The sequence below is a fragment of the Thermobia domestica genome, chromosome 3, assembly GCF_964235325.1.
Source record: "Thermobia domestica chromosome 3, izTheDome1.hap1.1, whole genome shotgun sequence".
NCBI lineage: Eukaryota > Metazoa > Arthropoda > Insecta > Zygentoma > Lepismatidae > Thermobia > Thermobia domestica.
Genome location: NC_137456.1, coordinates 284,542,664 through 284,556,698, shown reverse-complemented (window position 1 = coordinate 284,556,698; position 14,035 = coordinate 284,542,664). Strand labels below are relative to the sequence as shown.

Below are 14,035 nucleotides of genomic sequence, written 5' to 3'. Positions count from 1 at the left end.
CATTTTAGGCCAAACAGCTTCTTAGATACGAGTGATATTCATTTTGTTTACGATGAATAAAATATATTGACGAATAAAGGAACTATGTCTTTAGTATATACTCACAAACAGCAAAATATACAATGTATAGAAGTCTTCCTCTACCAATATAAGCAAACGATTATCTAGCAATTTAGTTTACCGTTTTTGCTTGTACAACTTACCGGAATACAGTATGCTGATTCGATGTAGAATACTAAATTCTGAATAAAAGCAACTTCATCTAAGCTGAATATAATTTGTAAACCTGCAAAAAAAAAAAATAAAATATATATATATATATATATATATATATATATATATATATATATATATATATATATAATAGTGAATAGTCTATACACTAGCTAACATAATATAAACATCACATGCTTATCACGAAAGTACTCGTACACATTCGAGTAACTTTACATTTTCTTGACACTTACGAATTTACTACGCAAACAAGATTAAAAAAAAAAAAGAAGTGATATTTGTTTGTATTATAACAATCTTACTTAATTACGGGATGCATTTCGAAAAAAAGGAATATTTTCCTTAAAAAAAAAAGGAAAACAAATTTACTGTGATTGATATACAAGTACATACTTTGGTTATTTTTCGATATAGTTCCTATGAAATTCAGACATTTCTGGTAGCGTGGCACAATCTTCCGAATACCTCTGTGTAAAAATCTGCTGCCTCAGAGTGCACCCACAACTGATGTCTTGACACTTCACTATTATTGAAAAGTTTCAATGCAAGCCACTTTTTCAGGTAAAGGAAAAGAAAGAAAATGCTGAGGTTAAGATTGGGAAAACACAAGGGATGACTGAATAGTTCCCATCGAAATCTTTTAATTGTCCCAACAATACGAGCAGCCATATGTTGGCGGGCGTTGTCATGGACTAGAATAATTCCAGAGCGTAGCATTCCTCTCCGCCCATTTTGGATGGCACATCGTAGATTATTCAGTGTTTGACAATACACATCTGCTGTAATTGTTCGTCCTGCTTCCATGAATTCCACAAGAATCACACCCTTTTGGTTCCAAAACACGGTTACCATAATTTTATGAACTGATGGTATTTGTTTGGATTTCTTCGCTTTAGGAGAACTACAGTGCTGCCACTGCATTGATTGCTGCTTCGAGTCCACAGTGGCGTACGATATCCAGTTTCATCTCCCGTCGCTATTTGAGAAAAGAGATTATATCCATCCACTCTTCCAGCGGGACAAAAAAAAATTACGCGTATGTCATTCTTTGCTCTTTGTAAGCGTCTGTCAGCATTTTTGTTTCCTACCTCACACACAGTTTGTGATAACCCAGCTTGTTATTCACAATTCGATGCACTATTTTCTCATACACTTCGGTAAACTCTTTGGCAATATCAGTTAATGTAAACCGAAAATTGAATGGCACTTTCTCGTTAATGCGTTCCACCAGATCGTCCGTCTGAACACTAGGTCTTCCACAGCGCTCATCGTCAGAATATCTGAACGCCTTTCCCGAAACTCTGCACCACTGCCTGATCTTTCTTTCACTTATTACTGTCGGCCTGTAAGTGGCACTTCCCGATGGATGTTAGCTGCACTCTATCTTTGACGTTCAGAAGTCGTATGACAGATTTAACTTCATATTTGGCAGGATTTTCTATTACGGCAGCCATTTCAGCTTACTGCTACTTGCATGTACGCAACCCCACTCGGACAATTCTATCTCTGTTGGACGGACATAATAGCAGGGTATGCTCAATTTCGTCAGCGTTGCTATTCCCGCGTAAAAAGATTATCGGACTTTCTTTTTACATGCGCTTCGTACAAAACGATAATTTCATAAAATAATATTTTTGACTGATTCTGAGTTTAGCATCCCTTTCAGCAGCGACGCTATATGAGACGTGGATCTAACAGAACGTATGATCCGAACCACATGAGTTCCCGCCGGGAATTGAATTCGGTTCTCCCACGTCAAAGGTGTGTACTGATTAACCACGAAGGAGCTCAAATAATGTTTCTAATTAATGGAGATCATGAAGAATGATTAGGAGCAACCATTTCTATAACATTAGAAAAGAACCCATATTTCATCATTTCATTAATAATTTAAAGATAATTTTGGCTATCTCTAGCGCGATGGTTGCTATAAGGGAATACACATAAGTAAAAATTCAGATTCAAACGCTAGAGCTTAAGGGAAGAAAACTTAAAATATGTAGTAAGATTCTATACAGGAGTTAGCACATATTTTAAGTTTACTTTCCTTGGCCTGTAGCGTTAAAATTTTTGTTTCTTTATCGGTGTGACTTCCCTCGAGAGCCGCTACTGCTCTAGTCATAATGTCCTGATCTTATATTGCTAAATCATAGTATAATTGGATATGGGATTTTGATTTGAGGTAACAGTAGTTAATGATATCATTAACTATCAGGCTTAAGATAATGACAGTAGTTAATGTATATATTTATCAAGTTCTGCTTTACACTAACAAGCAAGGCCTTGCAAATATGACACTCAGAGATGAAGTACATGAATATAATACTAGATGGAGTAAGAAAATTAATATACCCGTTACTAGATTATCGACGATCAAAAATAGTTATTTAGTTATAGGAACGAAGCTGTTTAATAAACTAACATCCTCCATACAGAAGCTGCCGTTAAACATTTATATTAAAAAAAAAAAAAAAAAAAAAAAGTTATATGATTGGTTAATAGCGAATCCATTTTAATCGAATCAAGAGTTCAGTGATTGTAAAGAAACTGTGTCGTAATTTGCAGTGTCATTTTATTTCAAATATTACTAGGCTGTTCATTATAACCAGCAACTGACGGCATGCTATGATTACTTTTCCCTTATATCTATGTCTCATTTGGACGTTGTCTATTGCTTGTAAAGCTCAATGACAATAAAATATTCTATTCTATTCTTTTCTATGTACATATACTTTCGCAATATTGATATGATTATATGTAGTTGTAAACATCGCCAAGTTCCCAAAAGTAGAAGGAACAAACAACTCTAATATTGAGGTTGCCATAACTCCACAGACTATGTGACGACAACTAAGGAAGTAAATACACATCTCATAGCTAATTTCAAATGACGAGTCGTAACTTCTATAACAATTGTAAACAATATAACTAGCTCAAATAGTATTTATTTATAGTTCACACAGAACAACAATGCCACCATAGCATTATTAATACAACACTTAAGTTAATTCAAAAGCACCAATACAATCCTTATTAATATCCGCAAAGTTCATAAAATTTTCCGCTATTATTTATTTCCTAATATAACACCACAAAATCTACAGATTGGTTGGCTCATCTCTAATCCGTCCATGTGCACTATTTCTTAGAACTTTTGATTCAACGTCCAACAGCAGTATTTAGAAAAATCATGGCTACTTTCTTACCTGAAGCAGTCATCTGAGCGAGAATAAGCAAATATAGAGAGACGGCGTCAATTTGTAGATGTCCCCATTCATTATCTCCTACAACTGTTTGGCCGGTAGCTGAACTGTATTTAGCGTGAATAGCATCCAAAGGGTGTTGAGTTGTTTTGAATTTTTCCAATTTGTCCTTTTGCCTCATCATTGCCATTAATAAACCACGCATTAACTTTACACAACTCTGAAAACAAGATATATATATATATATGTTATAATTATACAGTATCAATATATCACCCACAAACCAGGGCTGGCTGGTTCATGTCAGGTGTCTTAGGTTTTCTAAGTATGTTTTGTAGTTACGGTAAGCAGACTTAGCAAATGTAAGAAGCTTCTGAGTAAGTGCACCAGTTCTGGTCTATTTCCGAATTTCTTCATCCCAGACATTATATTTAATTTAGCATTGAGAGTCCTCAAAGCCACGAAATATTCAAATTCATCACCTACTTTTAAGAACATACAAGAAGCATAACACAAGACGAACATGATGAAACACACAAACACATACACACAACGTTGAGCGGAGCGTTAATTATTACGGAGAAACTAAAAGACTATTATGATAGAAGAAAGAATAGACACAGAATATAACCCCACCTTGAGAGCTTAAGCATCCACCAACCACCCACTGTGCTTTAGAAAGAATAAAAGCTGAAGTGAGAATAAAAGTACTGAAGTTTTCAGAAGAGTAATGAGTAACAAGTTTCTGCCCTTTTCCATTTATTTTTATATTTTTTTTTTTAGAAAACTGTCAATGCAAAACATAAATCACCCAAAAAAGTAACTTTTAGTGACAAATTTGAAAAAAAGTAACTTTTAGTGACCAACTTGAAAAAAAAAGTAACTTTTAGTTAAAATAGTAACTCGCTATGAGTCCTGTTAATTTCTTTCCTAAAAAGACCAATTAGTTTAAACCAAAAAATACATTAAAAGCAAAAATACCACAAATCGTATGAAATTCATGGTGATGTTTCCATATATATATATATATATATATATATATATATATATATATATATATATATATATACAGATGGTGATCAGAAAAATGGAAACACCTGTACGAAATTGCAACTTACCAGATTAATATGGTGTCGGTCCACCTTTCGCCTTCAGAACAGCCTTGATGCGACGTGGGATGGAGGCATAGAGGTCGTGAATGGTAGCAAGTGGAATTTTACACCATTCCTCGTGCAGGGCATCGGCCAGTTCTGTGAGAGAGGATGGAGGTGGAAATCGTTGCCGGAGTCGTGTTTCCAAGACGGACCACAGATGTTCAATTATGTTGAGATCTGGGGATTGGGCGGGCCAGGGGAGGTGTTGAACTTCATCCCGATGTTCCTCAAACCACGCTGCAACAACGCCAGCTGTGAGAATGGGTGCATTATCATCCTGGAAGATGGCGTCATTGTCCGGGAACAACATCCGGACCATAGGATGCAAGTGGTCTCCTAAAATTGTGACATAATCGTTGGCAGTGATTCGTCCGCTAAGTGTGACCACAGGACCCAATGAAAGACATAATATGGCGGCCTACAGCATCACCGAGCCGCCGCCATGTTTCAGTTGGGCGGAGACACTGCAGATCATAAGCTTCTTTGGGCGTTCTCCACACATAAACACGGCCCGTGGTTGGGAATAGGGTGAAGGATGACTCATCCGACCATATCACATGTTTCCAGTCCTCAACGGTCCAAGTTGCATGGTCGCGGCCCATTTGCGGTGTGCGAAAGCGTTATGGTCCCTGATGAGCTGTTTGGCCCGTGCAACACGACCCCGTAAGTTCATGTCATGTAATTCGCGGCGGACTGTGATTGTCGAAACAGGATGGGGGAGGTGCTGATTGAGTTCCTCCGTCACTTGCTCCGCAGTGGCACGACGGTTCTGCGTGACAATGCGCTTTAATACCCGGCGTGACCTGTCACTCATGATTTTCTTCCGCCCACTGTTCCGCTTCCCCGATGTGGTTTTCCCGTGTGTTGTGTAGGCCGTCATCACCTTCGACACTGTCCCACGCGACACACCTAACACAGTAGCCACTGTCGTCACACTCACTCCATATAACCGCGCACCAACAATTTGCCCTCTTTGAAAATCTGAGAGGTCTCCCATTTTACACTATCTCCGTCTGCTGCAGCCACTGGACACTGGTGTTCCACTGCGCCTGACGTAGTATGGAGACCGACCTAACACACCACCACCAGCGGTCCGGCGCTGCGGGCGCCACGACACCACTGCCAACCCATACATCTGCGTGTTGCCAACTACAGGTGTTTCCATTTTTCTGATTACCATCTGTATATATATATATATATATATATATATATATATATATATATATAAATATAACAGTTGAGAGGCAGAGTGAACTTAAATGATTTGTATTTTTATTCACTTCTTTTATTGATATGTAAATAAAATTAAATTGTTGTATTTCTGATTTACTGAAATAACTTGGATTAAATTAGATCCTTTGTACTCTGTAATCTTTTGAACTCTGTACAGTGATTTTACTCGCGCAGTTATGTATATCCTTTTGCTCTTCTGAAGTCACTGAAATATTTACAAGTATGCAAGTTGAGTGCAACGTATATCTGTCAGGAGTCCTTCGTGGATGAATCGGTAGACTTGCTGTCTTTGTAATCAAGAAATCCCAGTTCGAGTTCAGATGGAGGACAATTTATCTCGTGTGCAAACCGAGTAGTAGTTCGGACTCTGCTTTAAGCTGTAGGTTCCGATTTGAATTGAATTGAGTTGATGTTGAGTTTAACGTACCGTTCAGCAGCGAGGCTACATGCGACGTGGACCTACTAATTAACGTGGAATTCGAACTACAAGAGCTCCCGCCGGGAGTCGAACCCCGGTCTCCCACGCCAAAGGCGCGTACGTTAACCGCTTAGCCACGAAGAAGCTCTGGTTCCTATTTTCATAACCCCGTTGTCGCATAAGGACGTTAAGACAAACAAACTTAACAGGGTGTCTAGTGAGTTTCATTTTCAAAATTTCAGTATATTTCCAGTATATTCAGTGTAAATATCAGCAAAATTCCAGTACTTAATACAATGATTTTTTGAAGTTCTTTAGAAATAATCACACTCTTGATGACTTCGGGTTTGTAATTGTTTTACCATCAAAATAATATTTTATTTTTAATAAATTAGTTAACCTTGATTTTTTTGAAATACAAGTGATTTTTTAACATTTTTAAAGGGCCTTCCAACTCTCCTCACAGCCTTCCACTCCACAAATTGCTTTAAATGTCTAATTACAAAGTATCACATAACACACAATGTGTAAGTAAATAGTTCTTCAGTAGATTCTGTACCAGGCTTATTCTACCAAGTAAAGAAAGTAAAAACTTGTTCTAAATAATAAGTCATAAGGCAGATATATACATATTTGCGAATTATTAATTCATAATGATTATACCTTACACTCAAAGGTACACGCATTTAAGACAGTATCCTTTTCTAAACTTTTCACCCCCTTTTCCAGTTCTTCTGTTTCTTCCTTAGTACTCTGCATAATGCGTTTCTTCAATTCTAATTATTTTATTTCTTCTGCTTTATTTCTTTTGGCTGCATTGTTATCTACCCTCTTTTTATATTTTCCTAAAGCTTCATTTCTCAATGTTGATGAATTTTTGGACTCATGAATCATCATCTTCGAAACCTAATAGCTAATATCCCAGCAGCTGCCGATCCTGCATCATATACCACAAGCTGTGCAATCAAGCTATTTTCATAAAGATTCTCTACTATGCATTCTTTATTTATGAGAAAACTTCTTTTAATAGTAGCGGTGCCAGCACTTTTTGTGTGAAGTGAATCAGTTCTTTGGAAACATTATGTTGAAAATAGGCAGTGCTTAGAAAATGGTCCAATCAATCAGTTTTAGGATGAAAGTTGTTTACTTCTTCCTAAGATGAGAATCTTAGTAGTCTAGTTTTCCAATATCAGCTTCCACACTCGATAATTGATTTCTCTCAACAATAACTTCTAATATAGCTGTTACCCTGAAGGTCTTAATAGACGAATTGGTCATAATTCTAGGATTGAAGCAGCTGGCACCTCTAACAAACTTGAAAGCAAGAGGGCTTTCGACAAAATACTTATGCGTATATCATCAAGGAATTCTATGCTCTCCATAGAACTGAAGAACTTTCCCATCTTTTATTGCCTTACCTTTTAAAGCTGTTGGGGCTGCAAATCCAATGTCAACAACACGGAAGGCCTTCAGGTTTTCTGTCTTCTTCAAATCAATTGAGAGAAGTTTCTTACTAGTATTTGTCGACTTCAAAACCTGACTCTTTATAATTTTTCCCAACGGGTGTAGAAGCATAGTACTCAGATCAATGAACATAAAAGGCAAAGAGGACCATTACTTTGATATTTGGAGAGATACTGTTCTAGTTCAAGAGAAAGAGAATCGCATGAATGCTAACTGGGAGCAGGTCTTTTCTTGCAAAACGTTTTATAATTACAAAGCATCAACATAGTTCTTAATATGTGGCAGCATTTCCACAGCTCTTTCAATAACTTTTGAGTTTTCGACTCATTTGATAGGGCAAAACTTCAGAGGAACGATATGTGACCCTGTTATGCGTTTCTAATCTGCGAGTCTATTTTTGTAGTTCTTGAAGTAATACAGAGAGTGCAAAACTCTGTGAATGTTCCATTCGGAGTTGTGCACCGTTTTATATGCACCATGAATAGTATGCAAGAAGCACGTAGCAAAGTCCAACAGCTTCGGATTTGAAGGTGAATCATCCAAGTACTTCTTTAGGTCGTTTGAAAACTTCAGGTTTACATTCGGCCCGTCCATTGATACTTGCATCTTTTTCGCAGCCAAGCCAGTGTCTCTCAAGTTTTGCAAAATGTCATCAGAAGGTCCTCAGCAATAACACGACCTAATAATACGGACGTAAGATATCTTGTTTGAAGTAAGTTTCCGTCCCAAAATCTAATAACTATATCCATTTGACCCATCTGAGCGACAGAATTTAAACTTTCATCAAAAGAAATATAGAAGAAAAGCCACTCTTTAACCACGTTTGTCAAAGTACGGAGCCACCTGAAAGGGAGGGCAGGGTGAGGCCCGATCTCCCCCGGCTTACGAAAATGTATAATATTTCTTAAAGTTTTCTTCATACAAATAAAAAATACCAAACGTAATATAGCAACCAGGGATTTAAGCTCCCCCTCTAGAAAATTTTCTTCGGGAGCCCATGAACCCAGTCCATGTGTAACTAGGTATCCAAGTTTATCCTTGTGCATCTTGAACTTCTTCGCAATTTCGGAACCATCACTTTAAAAAGGTCACTACAAATGCCAGCACTTTTAACAAAAGAATGGGTCATAACTTGATTAATAGCTTACAATATTTCTGCAGTAATAACTACATCCTTGATGATAAAATTGTTACGAGTACTTCTAGGAATAACACAAGTATTGGATGTCCTGTTATCAATAACACAAGTATGTTCGTTATTAACAATTGAAGTTCGCACTTCAAAAAGGTCAGCTTTCACTGGACCAGAATTTGCAGTTGATGGAGCAGCATTCACAGGAACAGGAACCACTCATCTTTGAAAGAAGTCTTTCCTCTTATTTTACTCATTGTCTCTGAGAAGATAAGTGCAACAATAATGTAAGTAAGGAAATAAATAACAATGGATACAGTATATTATATATAAAATATACTCAGAGCTACAAACTAGTTGTAGGGTAAAATTTACTGAAAAAAATGTTGAAATACTGACTAAATACCTGCTATTACTGACATCAATCCTCATTTAAAATATGTGGTAGGCTCGGATATAATATAAAGACTATAATAACAAATCAAATAATTAACTGATTTTAAAATCGGCCACCTTCTCTCCATTAACCAGCTATGAAAATTGAAATTCGATCCTTAAATGACAAAGGAACGCGATAAATAGGTAATGCTGTGCTATCACCGAAGCCCAGAGAAAGTCATCAATGCTCAGTCTCATTCCATTGCTTCCTTTTTAATGTACAATATAAAAACAAAGAAGTATGTACACAAAAATGTGTACTGCATTGTGTACGACAAAAAAAAAAAAAAAAAAAATCAACACTTCGTAGATTTAAAAAAAATCATTTCTTCAAAAATCAATAACTAATGCGGCCTGCAAAAATAAATAAATAAAATAAAATAAAATAAAATTAAAAAAGAATAGTGCTGTTAGTTTCCCATCATTAGGCATACTTTTACCGACTTTACTGACTAGTTTACAGCTCCCCGGATACTGTACTTGAAGTATTGCATATAATATAATGCATCCATTGTTATTATGCATGAGGTACTGAAAAGAAAAGAAGAACGGAAGCTGAAAACAGTATTAGTAGAGACGTGGGAGTTAGTGACGATCTACAACCACAAGAGAGATGGTGTCACGTTTCAACGTTAGATCGTTGAGTAAAATCACAGTTTATTATTTTAGTACCGTACTGTACTGTATTGCATACGTATTGTTGTTCTATAAAATCACTTTTTCATCACCTGAAACTTAATTTCACTACTTTCATGATCCTTTGACTGACAACCCCAAGTTATGACTTTCATGGCTCGTAGACACCTTGCTTCGAGGCCAGATACAGTGAGCCAAGAGCATTATTTGTATTATCTAAATGTATTATTAAGTTATATTATAACTTGTTTAAATAATTGTATATTATTCTATTCCAGTTACAATGCAAGATTGTTATTACCCTACACAAATACAGGGTAGATTATAAAGAATGATAATATTTGTATATTTCATAATTTTTCCAGTATATTTCATGTATTTGCATTATCAGTAGACACCCTGCTTAATTATACATATACATACACATATATATATATATATATATATATATATATATATATATATATATATATATATATATACAAATCAAAAGAAAGAAAAACATGGTTGTTGCCAATCTTGCTACAAACACAAATAAAGGATGAAAGAGTAAGAGGAATTCACACGACTCATTTAGTACTACAAAAGCCACTCTTCTTTGAGACAATCTTTCACTGGTTAACCTTCCATCAATTACGCCCACACTATCAAGATCTGATCAGGCACCATTCACGTACGTTGAAGAGTTAAACGCTTATCTACAAATCTTATTACTTCAGAATCAAGGAACCAAAACTTAACTTATGACCGAACTGCAAAATAGTAAACTATGTTTCGGAGAGAATTTAAATTCACATTCGTGTCTAATAAGCTTTACCTATCAAAAAATTTTAATAGTTATCAATACTGTAATAACAGAAATCAAAATAGAAGCACAGGTTCGAAGACAGTCAGTAGTGTGTATGAGTATTAGATTTTACAATGGTGTTACAAATTAAATTTCATTCGCTGAAACTTTAGGGTTGAAAAGGAACATTCATTTTTACTTTCACCACGGTTGGCTGGTTTAAACCAGCTGTTTTTTTCAAAAAAACCAACTGGTTTAAACCAAAAAACAAAAAAATGTTCGTAAAAGTGTAAGTGTTTGTAAAATCTTGATGAACCCACATTTGTGGGTTATCACGTTTCACTCCCGTATATTATTCGTATTATATTCAGACCTAAATTCCCCATTCATTACTCAAAAAGATTATACTACAAAAACAACTTTTTTTTATAAGTTTATAAATGTTTATTTTGTGATTTTTTGTAGTTGTTATTATTGTTATGTAATTGCAATCGAAGAAAAATTCTAAATATTGTTGCATTTCAATGTTTACTATTGATAAAATACATCGAAAATGCCGTACTTTTTGTGTGTGGGGGGGGGGGGGTCATACAGACCCCACGAGAGGCATTTAGTGAAATAAGTATCTTTGGTATCTATTTATGTATAAATGAGTCTGAGCCAAAGTGGACTCAAATAATTCGTATCTTTATTCACTTTTCTTATTGATATGCCGATTAAGTCGTTGTATTTCTTTAATTTGGACCAATAAAAGTCGTTGTTAACTAACTTGAACTAAATTAGTTCTTCTGTACTCCGTAGTACTTTGAAATTGTTCATATGTTATTCTATGTAATGGTTTCACTTGTGCAACTGTTTATCTTTTTGTCCTTCTGAAATGACTCTTGACAGTTATATTAAGAAGCATGTAAAGATTAGTACAACGTATCTTTTTATCAGGATTCCTTCGTGAGTGAGTCGGCAGACGTATCGCATTTGTGGCCAATTAGTCCTGGTTCCCAGTTCAAATGGAGGACAATTTCTCTCGGATGTAACTCGAGAAGCGGTTTTTATTCCGCTTTAAGCTTATGTGGCCCCTTCCAGCATAACCCGGTTGTTACATAATAACATCAAGGCGAAACAAACTTATTTTTGTCCATATATGATATGAATATATAGAGCAAATTATTTAAACCATAAAAACCTGGTTTAAACCAAAAAAAACGTTTGTTTTTTTTAAATAAAAACCATGGTTTTTGCCAACCCTGACTTTCACACAAAACAAAAATAATATGTAGAGGAGAGAAAGAAGTTAACAATGTAATCTCAAGAAATTTGCTCCTCTGAAGATGATCACAGAAGCAAGAGTGAGCGAAATATACGAAAGATAAAAAGGACCACGTAATTTATTTAATTATGACAGGTATTTATTTTACCTGCTCCAGTTCGTAAGTTTTGGCACGGTCTTCGTCCATATCAGCATTCTTCTTGTACGCCATGGAAAGTCCCCAAACTGCCAAAATGCAGTACACATTGTCTCTGATCCAAGCATGGTTATTGATGTTGCTTGCTGGAAATAATCCTGTGACAGGATTCTGAAAAATAAAATGAAATATTCGTAGTAGTAAATACACACAAAAAACAGTATCAACAGGTGCTCATATTTAGTTTGTAAACTAGCCCTGTGGCTTAAGAGACTCGAATTTTACCGCCGCAAATATAAAGTCCCGACATGTGAATTGAAATCTATCAGTATTGTTAGTATCCACAGGTTTGCTGCTAGTAGTACTAGTAGGTATAGTTCATATCAATTCAGGCAAGAAGTTACCTTGATAGTCTCAGATGTTTTAAAAAATTCAGAATTCAGGACTAAGTAAGGAACCCTTATTTTGCGTCCCGCCCCCTAAAAAAAAAAAAAAAAAAAAAAAAAACTCGAGATACAGAAATAACTTGCCTCGAGATACAGGCCGCAAAAATGGAGCCCGCCCGTGCGATTCTCGGCAAAATATTGAAATGTTCTATATCTGGAATAGATCAACATATTTTATTGCTTTCTATTTTGTTTGAAAGATAATAATTTCCAAATTCAAATATCCTCCGTTAAGAAATATGTGTCTAAATTTTCGTGCGGTAGCCCTTTAAACTTTTATTGATTTTCTTTTAAAAAAATGTCACCGACATTTTTTTTTTCTTTCTTTCTTGTTGATCAGTACCATATATTACCACGTTCTCGGAAAAGAACTTCCACTTTTGAGTTGAACAGATTCGATGAAAAGAATGTACTCCCATGCGCAAAAAATATTGCGCGTATACTGTAACTCACAATTTTTCGCAATTATTTCATTTTCCATATGTTTATTGGTAAAATTCAGTTATTAGTAAGTGGAGATAATAGAAAGCAATCCATCTAAGGAGATATTTCCAAAAAATATAATAAAATAATAAAAATATAAGCAAAAAACAAAATTATGTTCGGTTTTGCGTATACTGGCAATAATGTTTTCGAGGGAATTTTTGGAGTAGCACAGCACGATTGCAGAGGGAATAACAAGATTAGTAGGAGAAAAGCTGAATGAAGGAACAGGAAATTGGAGTAAAATATTGCATTTATTGGCTTAAATCTAGGGTGTAAATTGTCTGCCAAATATAAATTAGCTTCTGTAAGCAAGATGTTATAAGGAAATATATAAACAAAGAGAAAAACTGTTGTCTTAAGTTTGGAAGTGACATGCTCTATAGCCATGAGCATTTATTTCTTAAGAAAAAGATAGGCAACAAAAGAAAATCTGTGTGGTCAAGTGGGTAAAGTGACGGACTACTAATTCTTATATTGTTTTGACACCAGATCGAATCCCATCCGGTCCTGTTCAATTTTTTTCTTTACAAAACATTGTAGAAAGTGTATAATTTTTATGTTAATAAGAAACGAAATAATATAATAATGAAATAACTTTTTGTTTTTCTGATGACGTATTTATCCAGAATTAGCTTACTATTTATTACTAATAGCGATTGTTTTTAGTTTATGGTATGGTATGCTTAACCGTTCCCTCTCCGTTTTTACACAGCTTCAACTCACTGCGAGTGTCTGAGAGTCAGGAACTGGAAAAAACAAAAGAAGAGCAACCTGCAGCTTTACACACAGCGTAAGGAACACAGTCACAGCGATAGCTCGTTATCATGAAGAAAAAAAAATGTGCTAGTGTTTCTGTGTGTGTGTTTCTTTGACTCTCTCTCTCTCTCTCCTTTTGTTTCATATCCACAAGTGCAACAAATGCAAGTCTGTGTGAAAAAAAAATCAAGAGTGCTTTCTTTAAACAAAACTAAATTTTACAGCTCTCTTTGTGAGGAACGCGA

General features: G+C 35.5%; 1 protein-coding gene across 2 annotated transcripts in view; it reads right to left on the bottom strand.

The window, feature by feature from the left end:
• The window catches only part of LOC145681103 (putative phosphorylase b kinase regulatory subunit alpha), a 147,011-nt gene that overhangs the window by 120,433 nt on the left and 12,543 nt on the right, over positions 1-14,035 (bottom strand). For both annotated transcript variants that reach the window (XM_081752511.1, XM_081752510.1), the window contains exons 2-4: positions 12,115-12,273; positions 3,441-3,657; positions 204-286 (exon numbers count right to left, since the gene is read on the bottom strand). In XM_081752511.1, coding sequence (XP_081608637.1) covers positions 204-286; positions 3,441-3,657; positions 12,115-12,273 — 459 coding nt within the window. The remainder of the gene's footprint in view (positions 1-203; positions 287-3,440; positions 3,658-12,114; positions 12,274-14,035) is intronic.